At 35.6% G+C, this 19,059-nt stretch overlaps 1 protein-coding gene across 1 annotated transcript; it reads right to left on the bottom strand.

Annotated features, from left to right (window-relative positions):
* Positions 1-939: 939 nt before the first annotated feature.
* LOC121266358 (transcription factor bHLH162) lies at positions 940-1,982 on the bottom strand. The gene is made up of 3 exons (XM_041170162.1): positions 1,763-1,982; positions 1,280-1,621; positions 940-1,132 (listed from the first exon to the last, which is right to left on the bottom strand). The coding sequence occupies exons 1-3, from the start codon at positions 1,883-1,885 to the stop codon at positions 1,043-1,045; spliced, it is 555 nt and encodes a 184-aa protein (XP_041026096.1). The 5' UTR covers positions 1,886-1,982; the 3' UTR covers positions 940-1,042.
* Positions 1,983-19,059: the final 17,077 nt, after the last annotated feature.

The following is a 19,059-nucleotide window of genomic DNA, read 5'->3' as shown; positions in this document are numbered from 1 at the left end:
ATACTTCATATGTATATATATAATAAATGGTATATCATATATATTAAATCACGATCGAATTGTTTCAAAAGTACCGTAGAGGTTATAATTTAATCATTTAAATTTGTTCTCTAACATGTCATCATGCTATATATTCTCACGAAACAGAGAATGAATGGAAGGAAAAGAAGCATGAAGAAATTGCACAAGTACACCACATCATGCAGACAACACCATGCAACAAGCAAGTTGATGAAAACACAATACAATAGATGAAAAGCATAAAGCATTGGGATAGAAAAGCAAAACAACAAAAGGAAAGCATGGCACGACAAGTCAACCTTAAAGGCTACACTAATTGCACACAAAAGCAGTAAAGTGATGAAAAGCAATATCAAAGGAACGGACTGCAGTAGATTTCTTGTAAACAATAGAAAATAAAAAGTTAACTTTAGGACTCTTTCTTTTGATCCTTTCGTTCTTTTCTTCTGCAATGTATATATATATATATGTAGCAGAGCATTGTATCATTTTAACTCAATGAAATGAGAATCAGTTTTTCTCTATATTGAAAGTTCATTTCAAGTTCTTATTTCATTTCTAACATATATATATATATATATATATATTTAGTACTGATCCTGATTCCACATCCATAATTTACTGAATGCATAGTATAGTATGGTACTTGTTAGGGTATCATGAATCATGATCGATCATGATATATATCGACTAAGCACTAGTACTTGAACAATATATATATGTCCAATTTGAATCGTCAGACTTCTCCATGAGAAGATATATCGTACTGTGATATTGCTTGTAATTTAGACGCAAGTGGATACAAACACATGACATGCATGCACTCAAGATGTTTTTTAATCGGGCAAGCTAGCATACAATATTTGAACTCATATTTATTTTAACTGTCATTAATCGCAAAAACGGTAACATGCATAACAATAATTGGGAACATAAGATTTATAGTTGCCAGAGAGCACTGAAATCTCATGATCGATCGATTCTTATTTCATCTTATCATCATCTATATATAGTACGTACTTCAAATCACATTGACATCATTGATGACAAACTTCTTTAGTCTCTCAGATATTCTTGCAGCTTCATAACCCATCGATGCTGACTCCCCAACCTACAGATCAATATATATATATATATATATATATATGAAGCCAAAAATAGGTTTATCTTCAAATTAACAAACAAACAAACGCGAGACATGATTAATCTTTCGCAAAAGAGGGCTTGAGATCAAGGAAAAATAATAAAAACTGCCTACCTTAGCATGTATTGTGTGGAACACTGTATCTTCAACAACACTGAAACCGGCATTAATAATCTCAGCTCCTTCTTCATGAAGTACGCGAACAGTCTCCTTGAACACGAAATGAAAATCCAACCCAGTTATCACAACCACCTTTAATACAAAACCAATTTCCTGAACCTCAATTTGTGGTAATCTTAACCCCACCGTCACTCCGCTATTTGTGCTTGCATCTGGCCTTTCAATTCCCATTAAGCTGTCTTTCTTCTTCTTCATTTGCTCCAAGTTTGTCTGTAGCTGCTTTATATAGTTTGAAGCTTCATCTAGCTGATCCGGTAGCGATGCGGCCACTTGATCCTGCGCAGCGCCATTCAAAGTTCACGATCATCATCTGTTACTGTTAGCAATAATGTATTATATGTACGTACTTGTGTTGTGCGTGCGTGCTTGAGGGGGAGGGGGAGAGGGAGAGGAGAGAGAGAGAGAGAGAGAGAGAACTCTTGAACTTTGATGGGGGACAAGCGAATTGAGCTCGGAGTAAAGGTCCTTCATATGATTTCTCCTATTTCGCTCTATGGTCTTTCGATCAGTTCTGGATGACGAACTAGGGTTGTTCTCCATCGATATGCCAAGTCTACGGGAATGAGTTAAAAGCAGAAGAAACAATCAAATTCATCTGACGTTTTGGGCATTAACTTGTTGAAATCTTTTTATCGGACTCCAAAGCCAAAGGTATATATATATATATTATCACGTGATTCACGTGACACTGGAATTTTTTATTTTTTATTTTAATTTAAAGTTGCTGATTTCAGAGGGTAGTGGGAATGACTAGTTAGTAGTTATGCTTGTTTCCTTCTGCATGCGGATAGTAGAAGACGAATTTCGTCAAATTAAAACTAAAATTAACTGTATGAATTTCGGCTTTACCAACCTTTTGCCTATTTATCAACAGGAGTAGTACTTATAATAGTTAAAATTCAACACGCACGGTTTTCTTTTGTCATTGTTGTTAACTCCAGCATATAATTTCCTGTGAAAAATGCATGTATATACTATATATGTATATATTTTTTTTTTTTTTTTTTTTTAAATTCCATCAATAGCAATTAAATTCGATGGAAATTGAGTACTGACTTTGCTTAATTTCAAATTAAAGTCAACCCGCTGCGAATAATAAAATTCTATGTTGTTGGAAAAAAAAAATAATCGCAAATTAATGAAGATCAGCATGCATCATTGCTAAAAGGCTGTCGATGTAATTAATTTGTATAGGCGCATGCAATTTACTCAGAATTCCTTTTTTCCAATTTTCAGAATTTAAATAGTACTCATCGTGATCACCATTTGGGCATTTATTTCTACTTTTTTATCTGTACATACGCATGAATATCATGATTGCATGTGTTATGGACGTTATCTTAATCATGTATCCAATTAAGGTAAACTACTGAACTATCTAATGTTAGGTCATTCAAACCCTAGTTGCACTGCATGCATGAATGAACAGATAAGATGCATGCATGGAAGCCAAGCAAGCTCAGATATGTTTTTTTTCTTCTTCTTAAAGCTCTGTTTGTTGTACATAGATTGTCGCATAGATCATCCCATGCAGTTCAAATTTATGCCCTGTAAACCTTGCATGCACACAATTAATGGATCAATATTCAAATACTTATATAAATCATCATTAATGAATCATTCATTTTCTATATAATAATATTGTTTGTTTTATTGTTGAAATATTGCGCGCCCTGTTAATTAGAATAATAACGTGGAAATAGCACCGACAAAGCCATGCTGTTCGTTGATCAAGCAACAAAAAGATGAAAGATCAGTAAGAAACGCATGCATGATTATCCATGTCGACCAGAAGGTAAAGAAAAACAAAATCCCGTTGACGGTCGTGCTGTCAAGCCTGCAGGTAGGCCTGCAACCCGATCAAAAAAACACTGATTTAGACCCGTACTGACCCGACCCGACAACATAAAGGTGCGAACTCGACCCAACCTGACCCGACCCGACCCGACCCGAATAAGTCGGGTCGGTTCGGTTTAGTATAGAACCGTCCCTAACAAACCCACCTCTCTCTCTCTCTCTGATAAACCTTCTTCGTCCTCATCTTCTGCCCCCAAATCTCCCTTCCTTTCTCATGCTTCATTCTTCCCCCAAAAGTGAAAATCACCCACATTTGAAGTATGTTGTTTAACTAGTTGCAGGAGGAGACGCTTTTGGTGGTCCGGGAGGTGGCCATCTACAAGATCTGGTCGGGTTGCGTTCGGATCGTTTCCTGCAAGGCCCGCTGCGAGATCCGGCTGCGAGTGCACTGTCGAGAGCGTCCTCAACTCGTCACGCTACTTCGTCCTCAAGATCGAGGATGGTCGGGGCAATTAAGCCTTCCTGGGGCTCAGCTTCGTGTAGTGCAATGAGGCTTCGAAAAAAGAAGATGCACAAAGAAAAAATTACAATTGTCGTAGAATGCAAAAAGATATCCATCAAACTGCCCTTAAGGATTTCAGTCGACTGAACATTTTCACCCTTTTTTTAATTTTTTTCAACTTTGGTCTAGAGCTTCTTCAATAGTGCCGAAGTGGGTTGAAGGAATTTTTTGGTCAAAACTCATGGTTGCGGCGAAGTGGGTTGCTGGAATGATTTTTTTGGTTGTAGAGGCAAGGTCTACTGCGAAGGGATTTTTTTTTTTTTTTTTCTGTAGGTGGGTTTTCAGGATTTCATTTCTTTCACTATAGTATGATGTGGTTCAAAATTTCTGTTGAATAGAAACAGAGTAATTGTTGTTAAAAAATTTAACTTTTTCTCTTTCCTCAGATCTGTATGGCAAGTATGCTACTTTGTATCTAACAATGTTGAAATTCAGTTTTTACTGGTGTTGATTAGTTTCAACGGATTGCGTTGTTTCAAACTCGATGTTAAATTTTGACCCGATGAACCTGTCTTTGTTCGAATTGGACAAATTGGGTCTTGCGGACGGATCAGATCTCAGCCCTTTATGCACAGCCCTACTTGCAGGCATCATCATGTACTGATGATATCAAACAATATTTGTTTGGCTCGACTTTGACTCTGCACGTGCGCAGCTAGCCTCGTGAAACATGCACAATTATTTAGGCCGCCGTACTATTAATAAAGTAACCGGCCAAGACATGCAAATAGTTCACACACTTTCGAAAACAAGACTATTATTGTCAAACGAATTTAATTGCTAGATATGCATACGACATAATTAACTGATATCTTCACATTCTCAATCATCAATTGGATATTCCATCGAGCTGATCACATGCAAATGAAGGATTTTTCCTATTTTTTCACGTGTACATTTGACTTGATCGATCGATCATCGGATCAATACATGCCGGAATTAATCTCATCGGGTTTATTATCTTGAAGGACTCCTCCATAGTACTGCATCAATATATTGGGTTTTTAAGGACCTCCTTTTTTATAATCTCCATGGGGAACCCAATGGTGAATAACCCTGAAATGAGAAAAAAAGTTAATAACTGAGTAACCAGAAAACAAAGCCTCCAGCTTCTTTATAGAGAAATCTCTTACTACAATGGCTCAAGCCTTGCCAGAATCATATAGCGCCTCCATTGCTTTCCATGTGCTTGGTATGTCTAACCGTGTAAGGTTTTCAGACTTAATGGAGTATTAATGGAGTAACCGAGAACAGAGGAAGGTACGGGTTTAGTGGAGGAGAGTGGGGATGGAGAAGACGAAGAGCAAACTTTTGTCTTCGTGGGAATGGGCTTCGTGGGGATGGACGACGTCGTTTCTATTTTGCCATGTCGGACGAGATGCCGCGGGAGTTCTCCAGGTTGGTTGCAAAAAGTATTTTTCATAGATATATATACTATATATAGTATTTTTATATATATAATATATATATATACTGTGCTCTTCAAGAGCAGAGACTTCAGTCCACATAGCACAGTATATATATACTATATATGTACACGTACGTGGGTTGTAGTACTTGATGAGGCAGTGAGGCACAAGCCAATGCCGCAATATCAACATCGAAAGATGTTATATATATATATATATATATATATATATATATATGCATGTGTTCTGTTGCCTGCCAACTGGTCTAACTTACTTTGTTATATGGATCACAACCTTAGAATGGTTCTGGTTGTCGTTGACAGGTATATAAGTGCAGAAAACTTCAAGAACACTGCATCAAAAACATAGATAATAAAAAGGGAGCGAGGCTAGCTCTCTAGCTACATGAGACAATAATCTCATCCTTGAGAGGAGGAACTAGATGGGCCATCTCACTTTAGAATTTGAGACACATCCTCTTGCTTCTAAATTAAAACAACCTGAATGCTGTTCCAGCTTGTGGCCACCGGGTCTTCTTTCTGTTTTTTTTTTTTTTTTGAAACAAAAAGTTGAAAAGTTACAAGATACATCATTATTTCAGAGAATTGGGATCTGATGCAGCACTATTCCACTAGATAGATAATTGGTGTACTAATTGGGCGGCCACGTTGTAAACATTATATAATGATCATCGCATGTCTTATGCCTATCGGCAATTCCTTGGAAGCTTGTCTCGGGTCTTCATAGACTTTCAGGAACCGACTTTGACGGTCGAATATATATATATAGTTGATACAACAACTTTTAAGGTCGAGATGATGGCTGACCACGAGAGCCCTCTTCCTCCTTTCTAATGAAATACCCTTTATTTGTTTATTTTATTTTATTATACACGTACGTCCGGTACTAGTCCAGTCACGACCATATAAGTTTTAGAACAGCAATAAAATAGTTTATTTTTGCTCTGATATTAATCTCGTACTAACCTTATAAACCTTGTTTTTCTTTTTGGGTCCAAATAAGAAATAAAATACCTTTTCATTCCAATTAGAAAAACAAAAAGTGACAATATTCCAACACATTCTCACAGATTATTGTCAGGCGGATTAATTGTTTTTTGTATTATTTTTTTTATTCGAAAGCATAATGATCACTTGCGTACGTGGCAACATATGTGCCATATTGAGTTCGGGAAGTTTTTTTTGGACTTAATCTATCTTCCTTGTTTGGAGATTAAGCAAAAGCACGATCGGGCCCTCATCTTTTTGCTCTAAAAGTTGATTGGATTAGGGTAGTCATTAGTCAACTCCAATACCAATAAAAGGACCCCAAGACTAATTAATACATAAAGAAAAAACACATATAAAGCTTACCTCAATTACTCAAAATTCGATGTCCCTATTAAGTTGTCAAGATCATTTGGTAGGTACGTAGGCAATTTATCATAATTGAGTACAAAAAATAGAAAACAACAATCGTCTAAGAAAAAATCTATACAATTTTTCTATTATTCATACGATCTTGGCACACCATACTTTTTTTAATTTTTATTTTTTTTATTTGATCAAATATTTAATATATAAATAATAAATAAAAGAAATGAATTAATTTAAAAAGAATAAACTCAAAAAAAATTTAAAAAAAAATATTAAAAAATTTAAAAATTTAAAAAAATGTGATGTGTGGAGGTTGGAGAAGTTGTGTAACATTGTTCATCGTCTAAACTTTCAAAAAGATCATAAAGAAATCAAGATGCCCAACTCAACTCCATCACATAGCCCCTACAGCCTCAACACGCGATAGCAAAACTTCATGACAACAAGAAGGGAATTGGCAAGGACGTGTGTAAAGAATCTTCGTTAGGATTTTGTTACCTTAGCAACTCCACCTCAGCGCTGTTAGTTAGGATTTTGTTTCTTCCTTTCCCTTCTATAGTGTATACGTGCATACCTTTCATAGAATTGTACAGAGCAAATGTAGGTTTGTTACCCATTCCTTGATTTCATTTGTTGTGTGATTTTTTGGTTAATTGTATATAAGTCACGCAGCTGTGTACATAATTTGGTGAATGAAAATAGTATCTTCAAATCATTCATCTTCTCTCTCTCTTTCTTTTAACATGGTATCAAAGCGAGTTTTGTGACTTGTGAAACAATCATTCTTGGTTTCCTTTTCAGGCTTTTCATCATACACCTTCTCTGCTTCAGCTTTTTCTTCTTCTTTTTTTCCCCTCTTCAATTACTTTCATACCAATGTCAAACAAAAGTTCTTCTAATGTTGCCCCTACAACCATCTCACCCTCAGAGGACCCAAAGAGCTACTTTACCTTCACCACAGTGACAACACCAACACTGTGGTTGTCACCCCTCCTCTCACTAGTCCAAATTACTTGTCCTGGCATCAATCTTTCACCTTGGCCATTTCTGTTAAGAACAAGCTTGGGTTCCTAGATGGTAGTATATCAACACGAGATTTGATAGATTCTCTCTACATTCCCTAGTTATGATGCAACAATCTTATATTCTCATGGTTGCTCAACTCCATATCAAAAGAAATAGCCTCCAATGTTCTTTACATAAGTTCAGCAAAGGATGTATGGGAGAAATTGAAGACCCGGTTTGCTTAGCCTGATAATGTGAGGATTTACCATCTTTAGCAGCAACTCAGTACAATCATGCAAGGCAATTAAACAGTAAGTGAACTGTACTCAACTTAATGGAATTGGGGAAGAATTGCATAATTATCAACCTGTGCTTTCTTGTTCATGTGGTTTATGTACCTGTAAGGCTCTTAAATCTATTGGTAAAGTTCAAGAGTTAGATTACGTTTTCAAATTTCTTATGGGATTAAATGATACGTATGAGCATGTTAGGGGACATATTATACTAATGAGTCATATGCCATCTTTGGACAAGACTTTCTTTCTAGTCTTGCAAGAGGAAAGGTAGAGGCAGATTAGGACCTTGGTCATGGCTACTCCTGAACCATCAGCCTTGGCTGTTTTTAGTAGTGATTCTAGAAGGAAAGAGAGGTCTAAGCTTACCTACAACCATTGTGGGAAACCTGGTCACCTTCGGGAGAAGTGTTATAGACTGACAGGCTTTCTCCCTAACTTAAAATTTACTAAGTCCAAGCCAGGTTAGAGTGGTAGAAATGCATTTATCTCACACTCTACAAATCAAGTTAGCTCTCAAGGCCAAGAAAAAGGGATGCTGAAGAATACGCAATTGGCTCTCACTCAGCCTCAAATTTAACAGCTCATGGCTCTCATCAATGGCGAGATGTCACAACTGAATCAAAAGGACACATCTTCTGCCCAAGTCACCAATTAATCTCAAACACTAACCACTAAAAATAGTTCCTCCACTACATCCTACTCGAACATGGCTGGTATTCTTCCTTCTTCTTCTGTTTTCTTTACTTCTCATCAGCATGATTTTCTGTCACTCATACACAAAAGTCACAAAATGCTACCGATGTCCCTTGGATAGTTGACACTAGTTTAAAAAATAAAATTCATTGATTGATTCAGAACATCTGTTCCTTGATAGTATCTGTCGATACTTTCAAAGTTCAAAGAAAGAAAAAATCACTCGACCCCCCCCCCCCTTTTTTTCTGGAGGACGCACTCACAATATACTAATGATATATATTTCTGTTGATCAGATATCATCCAAATTCTTTCTGTACTAATCGAACCTTACTCTATGTATTTTAGTATTTAATCCAAATTTACCAGATTTAAATTTTTTTTATAAATTCATTGAAGAAGTTCTATTTGCTCAATAAATTTACCTCTATTTATTTGTTTGTCCATTACTTACGTAATAAATTTGAAAAAGGTTCTGATAAATTTGAAAAAATTTGAAACTAAAAATAAAACAAGACATTACATTATTATTTCGATACAAGAAAGGACTATGGAAAATGACTTCTTATGTTATTGTGTTGAAGGCTGGTAAGACGAATAAAACACCCTCCTAGAATCCCTTGTTCCATTCATTTCTTTATATTCTTCACTTACTTATCTTATGTTGAGTATCTAGTCGAATTTGATTCTATTCGAATACAAAACTATTAATACATTCTATGACATTTCAATATGACAATAATCACATAATCATACTGCTCGAATCTAATTTGGATTGAAAAAAAATAAAGAAAAGTTAAATTAAATTCAAGTAGTCTTTTTCACAATATAGATAGGCAGTACAAGGAATTACCGAACTCTGGTCGAAAAGGAAAAAATAATATAAAAAAGCAAAAGGCTTTTCATAATTTTTTTTTATTATATATAATTATATAAATATAATAGAATTTATATTGAATTTATATATAAATATAATGGAATTGCCAACAAATATTTGGTTCTTTTTACAAACTTTATATAAACTTCTTGGTTCCCGTGCTGTTGTTACACACATTGCACAGTTCAACTCTCAAAAACCATCACTCTTATTGATGTTCTTTGTGTGCCTTCGTTCTCCTTTAATCTTCTTTCGGTTAGTAAGCTCACTCGTGAATCCTCTCTTTGCCTTGTCTTCTTAAATGATTTTTACTTCATACAGGTCCTATCTTCACTGATGACGATTGGACTTGCTAAAGTTCATCATGACCTTTACTTCATTCTCACAAGTTCTCAAGAAGACAAAGCTATCAGCCAATCCACTCTTGTCAATTTCAAAGATACCTCCCTTTCCTTCAATCCTTGAATCTACAATGTTGTGACACAACAAGATTTCAAGCTTTGGCAAATTAGGACATCTATCAGATCAGCATTTGAAGTTAATTCAATCTATTTCTTTGGATGCTAATTGTAATCTTCCCTCAAATTGTATTGTTTTTCACTTAGCAAAACAAAAATGAGTTCCTTTTCAATTGAGCACTTCTTGTACCTCTTCTAACTTTGATTTAATGTATTGTAATATTTTGGGACTTTACTCTCAACCATCTATGCAAGGACACTATTATTTTCTCACTATTGTTGATGACCAAAGTCGGGTTACCTAAGTTTACCTTATGAAATTTAAATCTGAGGTCAGACAACTTTTGTAGAATTTCATCCTCATGGTACAAACTCAGTTCAGCTGCAAAATAAAACAAATCAGAACTGATAATGGCCTAGAATTCTATATGCCTAACTTTTACAATTCTCATGGAATTCAACATCTAAAAATGTGTGTTTACACACCCCCAACAAAATGGGATTGTGGAAAGGAAGCATCAGCACCTCCTTAATGTTGCTAGAGCACTCCATTTTCAGGCCTCTCTCCCACTCAAATTCTGGGGAGATGCCATTTTAACTACAACTTATCCTATAAATCGAACACCAACACCTATTATGAACAATAAGACTCCATATAAAGTTCTCTTCTCCTCACCACCTTCCTACACTCATTTAAAGGTCTTCGAATGCCTATGTTATGTTTCTAATCTTAAACATAGTAGAACTAAACTTGATCCTAGGACTGCTAGGTGCATCTTTATTGGTTATCCTGTTGGCACCAAAGGATATAAAGTCCATAATTTGGATACCAACACCACCATCATTTCTAGAGATGTTGTCTTCATTGAGTTGGGTTTTCCTTTCAAAATGTCTTCTTCCAATCACTCACATTCTCCTCACTCTGATTTAGTCATTCCACCATCTTTACCCGATTTCACTACTCCTTTTGTCTTAGCTAACTTGTTCTCTTCAGCTGATCTTTCTTCCTCTTCACCAACTCCTCTCACAAATTCTGATCACTCCATGTCTCAGGAACTATCTCTTGCTTCCTCTGGTTCTTCACCCATTAATTCTAAACATGAACAAGCTTCCCCTGTTGTCCCTGTCCAAGATAGCAGTCCACTCCATCTCAGAAGATCAGAACGTGAGAGACATATTCCTTCTTACCTCCAGGACTATCATTACTCTCTTGCCTCTCAAACCTTATTCCTGGTCCTCCTCCTACTTCTTACCCCCTTCAGAACCACATTTCATATGATCATATATCCTCATATCACAAAGCATATAGTTTGTCTCTCTCCCTCACACATGAACCCAAGTCTTATGAAGAAGTTGTGGTTTCTGGTCCATGGAGGGATGCCATGAAATATGAAATTGAGGCTCTTAAGGCCAATAGTACTTGGTCTATTACTCCTTTGCCTCCTGGAAAGCAAGTTGTGGGTTGCAAATATGTGTATAAAGTTAAGTTGAAATCTGATGGCATCCTTAACAAAAATAAAGCTCAAGTGGTAGCCAAGGGAAGGTTTTGACTACCAGGTGACTTTTAGTCCAGTGGCCAAGATGACAACAGTTAGGCTTTTCCTTACTTTGGCAGCAATCAACAATTGTCATCTAGCCCAACTTGATGTACACAATGTTTTTCTTCATGGCGATCTGGATAAGGAGATCTACATGGATTTACCACCAGGTTATATGGCTCCAGGGGAGTTTCCTACAAGGGAAAGGTTGGTTTGTAGGTTATATAAGTCTCTCTATGGTTTGAAACAAGCCTTTAGATAATGGAATTCAAAATTTACTACTTATTTACTGTCTATTTGTTTTCATCAATCAAAGTCTAATTATTCATTGTTTACTAAGATTGATCAGCAAGGTTTCATAGCTCTCTTGGTCTATGTGTATGATGTAATTGTGGGAAGTAGCAATTTGAATGTCATTGAATCTGTTAAGCAATTTCTACACACTCAATTCAAGAATAAGGATCTAGGGCTTTTGAAATTTTTCTTGGGAGTAGAGGTTGCAAGAACTGCAACTGGTCTTCATACTTGCCAGAGAAAATAAAATCTTGAGATTTTAGAAGAAGTTGGGTTACTTGATTGCAAGCCCATCAATACCCCGATTGAGTCAAATCACAGATGCAAGCCCATCAATACCCCGATTGAGTCAAATCACAGATTATCACACTCTTCTACTTATGTGCTAACATGTGAGATTCCTAATTTTCATGTGTTTTAAATCTCTAGTTTTTATTTAATTTTTTTTGTTTTATTTGTGTTATTTATTTATGTTTATATTGGTGTATTTTCGGTTTGGGCTTTTGTTTTTGTTGTGTTTTTATTTTTGGTGGGTTGTGTGTGTGTTTTTATTTGTGTTGTGTGTGAGGAGAGGCCCAACCCGTGTGATTTGAATCCAGCCCATGCATTTTATTAAAGCCCAACCCGTGTGCAGGGAAGACCCAGCCCGTGTAGCATCCAAAGCCCAACCCTTGCGCCATGCAGAGCCTAGCCCGTGCGGAAGTGTCAACCCAGCCCCTCACTCTTCAAACATCGTCGTTTTGGATGGAACTTAGGGCTCCATCTCTTTTCTCCTTTGCGCCACACTGCACTCCTTCTTCCTTCTTCTTATGTTCTTCTTCTTTCTTCTACATTCTTCTTCTTCCTTCGAGCTTCTTCCTCCACGCAACTGCTACCATCATCGGTTGGACCTTAGTCATGCCTTTCAGCCGCAAGCCGCCACCTCCTCCTTCCTTTTTCTTCTCAGTGTCGTTCGGCTAGGGATCTCAAATGCTTGTTGTCACGACGTCGCTCCATGGCCACCACCTCTTTCTTCCGTGAGCATCTTTGTAGCGTTGGGCATGGGCTCCATGTTACACTGTTCAGCTGTCGTGCCACACGTCGGCGCCTTAACCTCCTTCTCCTCCACGACTTGTGCTGCCGTTTTACCCTTCTTCTACCCGTGCAACACACGGCGCTTCAAACCACCACACTTGGCCTATAAATAGGCCACGGCTTCTGCAATTTAATTCTTCCGAGTTCCTCTTCCTTCCTCTCTTGTCTAAACCATCTTCATTTCTTGTTGATTTGAGTTTTTTTCTGTGTTTTTGTTGGTGAATCCAAGAGCTTGAAGTTTGGCCGTGCTTTGTTTTATTTTAAAATTGTGGAATTTCAATCGGTTTATTTTGGTGAATTGTGGGAACTTGCCGTGAGTTGAGTTTCTCATCATTTTTCTTAGATCGAATTCCTTTAAGAGAAAACCCACTAGAAAAGCCACTGTTTTATTCTTGAAATCATTGTTGCCGCCGTTGTGCCACCACCTTGAGAAACACCCATTTCGCTTGATCTTCCAAATTTATTTCCCTTTTCGTGTATGTAATTTTCCATCGCAACTCAAGTGATTTAAATTGGCTTTATAACTGTTGTTTAATTGTAAACTATTGGTTTGTTGGAAATTGGGCCTTGGGCCGTTAAAGTGTTGGGTTGTGATTGTAGTTGGTTTTGGTGTTGGGCCTTACGCCAGATTGGAGGTTGGGATTACGCGTGTAGTTGTGAAACTGTATAATTGTAATTGGAGGGTTATTTTATGTAAATGAGTTATTTAATATTTCATCCAATAAATTGTTGTCATGCACATTTATCGTCTTAATTAATTGTGTTGTGATGTCACGTTGTCTGTTTAGAAATGAGACTGAATTATGTGGGTGCGTGTGTATCACGACCCCAAGCCGAGATGGGGCATTATCTCGGTGGAGCTCCTCTAGTCACTCGGGAGCGTAACAGACTGACGTGACTTCCCCTAAGTTGTCGCAGGGCGACGACGGGAACGGACAAGACGGTAACGCTCTCGTACCAATTCCGTGATCTTTTGGCTGGCGAGGTTAGAGGATGCTTGGCCATGTACGCGCTGGGCGCAGAACTGGGCATCACTCGTTACGAAGTCTCATGCACGGACGTTACCCGTGGTGTGACGATGAGAGTCAGGGCTTGCAGATGGTTCATAAGGAAGACCGTGGTGCATGCATAATAAAATAATGGTTATGATTGGGTCAAAATGGAATTTTTGGCATGAGTAGTAAAAATGGTATTTTTGGGAAAAAAGAATGTGGTTTTGTTTTCTGTAATATTTGTCCGTATGGGGACGCGTGAATATATTAATATGTTTTAAATCTCCTGGATGTTGTTTTGATTAATTACTTGCTAAGATGTCATAATCTCATTGTGGTGTTTTACCATACGGTTCCGTCTTATGGTATCGTAGAGTCTGACGTAGAGCCCGAGTATGAACCCGAGGGATCAGCTCCGCCAAAGGTCTGAGTTGCTGAGATATTGTTCAACGTTATGGGATTTGGTTCCCTTATGTTATTTCTTATTTTTAAATTATCTGTCGGATGACTGTATAATTCTTGTAAAGTTATTTTATTGTTTTTGAACAAATTCTGGTACTTAATAAAGAAAGACCTTTTATTTCTTCGCTGCAAATATTATTTTGTACACTTATTGCATTTTGTACACACTCTGAGTACTGGTCGTTTGGGGTGCGTGATCCGTGTGGTCAACATCTCGGTGTCACGATCTCTATAAAAATAACACATGGGGGTCGAGGGCGCCACATAACAGATATTACTTCTTATCGAATATTGATTGGCAGGCTCATTTATTTGACCATCACAAGGCTAGACATCACCTATACTGATAGTGTACTTAGCCAATTCATAGATAAACCAGCTTTGGTTCATCTCCTTTATGCTTACAGAGTTATGAGGTATTTGAAAGGCTCAATTGGTCAGGGACTCTTCTTCTCTTCCAATGCTTCTTTGCATCTTAAGGCATATAGCGATTCAGATTGAGCAGCATGCCTCGAAACTAGAAGATTTGTTATTGGGTTTTGTATTTTTCTTGGAGATTCATTGGTGAGCTGGAAATCCAAGAAACAGCCAATTGTATCTCGATCATCTGCTAAAGCAGAATATCGAGTCTTAGCTTTTACATACTACTTGACTAAGAATCTTATTTTTTACGAGAGAACAAAGCATATAGAGCTAGATTGTCACTTTGTTTGAGAAAAAGTGGCTGCTGGGGTGGTTGTTCCTATACATGTTGGTTCAAGGTTTCAATTAGCATATGTTTTTACTAAGGCACTGCCAACTACAAGTTTTTATTTTTTATTGTCCAAGATGGGCATTCAAAAAGATCATAAAGAAATCAAGATGCCCAGCTCAACTCCATTGCATAGCCCTACAACCTAGCACACGATAGCAAAACTTCATGACAGCAGCAAGGGAATTGGCAAGGACGTGTGAAGAATCTTCTATACAGCTCAGCAACTCCACCTAAGCACTGTTAGTTAGGATTTTGTTTCTTCCTTTCCCTTCTACAGAGTGTATACGTGCATACCTTTCATGCAATTGTACAGAGTAGCTGTAGGTTTGTTACCCATTCCTTTATTTCATTGGTTATATGATTTTTTGGTTAATTGTATATAAGTCACGAAGCTGTGTACAGAATTTGGTGAATGAAAATATCTTCAAATCATTCCTCTTTCTCTCTCTCTCTTTTTTTTTTTTTTAAACATAAACTCTTGTGAATTCGTGAATCCCACTTATATTATTGGCGTTTCGCACTTCTATGCGATTATTGTTATGCTAATGACTAAAAACTCATTATATAATATTATATGAAAGAATAATACAAACTACAAAGACTAGACCTTGGTTCTCTGTATTGGGTCGTTTTACTTTAACCATACTTTTGAATTCCATTCGCTGTATCCAATACACTATACATTCTATTTTGTTCCTAATTTCGGTCCGTTTAGGCAGCTAATTTCATACTACATCCGGTCCAGATTATTTTAATGGAGATTTTATAATTTTTTTGAGTTTAGATGACATTTTTGTAAATTTTAAATCTAGATGACATTCATGTAATTTTAAAATTTAAAAGGGATTCATATAATTTTTTTTTTGTAACTTTAATTATGTCTCCTCATTCTCTCATTCTCTTTTTTAAATCTCATTATTTTTAATAATTTATAGGCTCTTTAGTTTTTTCTTTGTTTTCCATTTTGTATCTCAACTCAAGTTTGTGATTGTTTTAATAATATCTCTTGATAATAATATCTCTATATTTTTTCAATGTATATTTATTTTAAAAATTATTAATTCTTTCACACATATATATATACACACACATACACATATGATAGACACTTATTTATATATATGTATTTTACTTTATAAATTATGAATTTATGTATATATAGTTAATCTCGAAACGGTACATCAAAATGCACCGATATCAAAATATTTAATTTTAATATTTAAAAATAGAATAATCACATGAACGAAATTTAAAAGATTGATTTTAACCTTACCTAACGACGCACCACCGCCTTCCTGCTCTTTTGTTTTTATTTTCCTCAAATAAAGAATAAAAAAGAAGAAGAAATAGTGGAGAGAAATGGGTGTTTTATGTCCCATTGCCAGATTTCATGTTACATTCTTCTTTAATGATTGCCTTTTGCAAACAGTTTTCAACCAGCCAATAGGCTCCTTAGTCCTTCCTACGAGCTTTCAATCAAATTGATCACTACCAATTGCGTTGCACAAGAAGCCTATAACTTCTGAAGGCGATGGATTTCCTCCCAACAAAACATTTTAGATTGAGTTTGTACGTTAATCTCAATTGAGACTAATTAAATTGTTTATAAATAGTAATAAGTTAAGATATTAGATTAAATTTTATAGAGTCTATTTAAGATGAGTTTAAAATTATTTAGATATTAAGATGAGTTTATATGTATGTATTTATAAAAAATTGAAAAAAAATTATGAGTTCTGCGTGTAAAGAAGTCATGAGTTGAATGATGTTTAGTGATTTGAAAGTTGTATGTTTGGATATTGAGTTAAGGTTAAATTTAAACTCAACTCAAATGAGTTCAATTACTTCCATGTTCCAAACATAGCCTTAAAGACTCGTCCTAAGATTTGGAAGCTGACTAGAATTCCATTCTATACAAAAGAAGACCTTATAGAGGAAGAAACAAATTGAAGATAGATGCACATCCATACTTATTATTGAGAATATTGAGCTCGCTTCAGAATAATTGTAGGAGTTATTCTTAATTATCTTTTGATACACAATTATGATAGGTGTGATTGTATAAAGAAAAATTATATTTATAAACTGGTATACACACTTATAAGTAAAGTGTTTATATATAAGGTATAGTTTGGTTTAGAAGATAAATTTTAAAATATAAATTTTACAATTTAAAATTTACTATTTCAACTTTGTAAATTGTGTGCTCTATATACCGATTTAAAAATAGAATAACTCTTATATAAATTTCAAAGTGATTCTGCCATGACGAGGTTTATCATAAAAAAACATTATTGTTTTAATAGAGTATTTCAGTTTTTATCACCTCTTCTATGATATAAATAATATGAAAAAGTTAAAAAAATTGAAAAAATGGTAGACACTAGACAAAGGATTATAAAAACTCTAACCATGTAATTACTTCGGGATATAGAGATGGTACTCGAATCATTTGCGCTTTTTGCGGCTTTTTTTGCGGTGAAGGTTTAGGCTACATTCAGATTTTGAGATAAGTTAAATTATGAATAGTAATATCTTGTGGGGTTTAACTTTTTTAATTGAAATAAATTTAATTTTTTAAGTTGAAATATATGAAGTATATAAAGATAAGTTTAACTTTTTTATAAAAAGTTGAAAAAGTAATAGATCTCATCAATAATTGATTTAAAAGTAATGATATATACAGTCGTAGAGTATGCAAGCGCTATACAATTACTTTGAAAAAGCGTGGAGTTTACTATTAAAAAATTAATTTTTTTTTATGTGAATCTCGTATTTATTTTTTTTTTTCAAAACACTCACAATTGTAACTATTATTTCTCTTAATTTAAAATGAATTGAATTTAGTTCGGCAATAAAACACGTCATTCGCTTTTCAATACCGTACAACTGCAGCGTTTAAAACAACCCCATCCTAGTCCACATTTGTGGGCTGCATTGAAACTGTCCAAGTTGCATTTTGCACGAGGCCCACGTAACCCTAATACAAAATAACGTACAAAATATTCCATTCGACACAATAATATAATACATCGACTGAATTTATATTTACCAGAGATTCAATGAAGCCAATCGGCCTATTAGTTACATTATTGTATCTGCACAAAATTTGATGGGCTTTTTCTTAAAACTATCCGAGGCCCAAGCAACCACTTTACGTGTCAATGCAACTTGAGAAGAAAAAGTCCAATTTGGCACCTTGATATTGACACTAAAGAAGCAACAATCAAACCAGAAACTTGCACTAAAATTCAACGTGATTTTCAGAGTCAGCTAAGCAGTTGCATTGAATCTGACACCAATTTAGGGTATGCTCCACCTGCTCAACGGGAGTTCTGGTGGTGCATTCACATTCACATTCACAGATAAAAGAAAATTGAAAGACACAGAATCAGAAACAAGAACAACTTGAACAAAAAGTAGATTGTTCTTAAATCGGCCTTCATAGTTCATGCATGCTTGGTGAGTGCATATAAATGCATGCTCACCAAACTGTAACAATTTGATGTGGGGATCTGAAAAAAACCTCATTGGGGATGATAGATCTACAATGGTTTTAGCAAGAGAAAAATCTAGGCAAAGCTGATATAGAGGAATTTCACATCACACACCTCACACCTATAACTTTCCATAAGGTGTGAGGGCCTTTTTTTATATGGGAGTAATGCTATACATTACACTCTCATCCTATTTTGATTATACTAAGTAGTATGTGACACATTCATCACCATTAGATAATAAAGAAACATGTAATAAATGATCATCTAATAGTGATAAATGTGCCACATCATACTTAGTGGAATGAAAGTGGAATAGTAGTATGGTATATAGAATTTTCCTTTTATAGGATATATAGGTGTTTTTATAATATGTGAAGTGTGAGATAGTAAATAGTGATTAATAAGAAGAATTTTTCTTAATCCAAAACATGATTGAATGAACCCTAATAATATAAAGGTTATGGAACATACACGGAGAGAACGTGAGAATGTCAACCACTCCTGCAGCCCTGCTCCTTTTCCTTTTCTGGTCATAGATCCTAGTACCCATAGGTTGATATAACCAGTATCCTAAAGAAAAGACACGGAAAGATCGTGTGTAGACCGTGCATGTGCATGTTCGTTTAT

The sequence above is a fragment of the Juglans microcarpa x Juglans regia genome, chromosome 5D (assembly GCF_004785595.1).
Source record: "Juglans microcarpa x Juglans regia isolate MS1-56 chromosome 5D, Jm3101_v1.0, whole genome shotgun sequence".
Classification (NCBI taxonomy): Eukaryota; Viridiplantae; Streptophyta; class Magnoliopsida; order Fagales; family Juglandaceae; genus Juglans; species Juglans microcarpa x Juglans regia.
Note: the sequence above shows the minus strand (reverse complement) of the source record. Positions and strands in the feature narration are given on the sequence as shown.

Excerpts from the sequence above, each read along its gene's own strand:
- LOC121266358 (XM_041170162.1), bottom strand. The coding sequence starts at position 1,885 with ATGGAGAACAACCCTAGTTCGTCATCCAGAACTGATCGAAAGACCATA. Across the intron at positions 1,622-1,762 it reads TCCCCCATCAAAGTTCAAGA|GATCAAGTGGCCGCATCGCT; the intron begins GTTCTCTCTCTC and ends GGCGCTGCGCAG. Across the intron at positions 1,133-1,279 it reads TCCACACAATACATGCTAAG|GTTGGGGAGTCAGCATCGAT; the intron begins GTAGGCAGTTTT and ends ATTGATCTGTAG.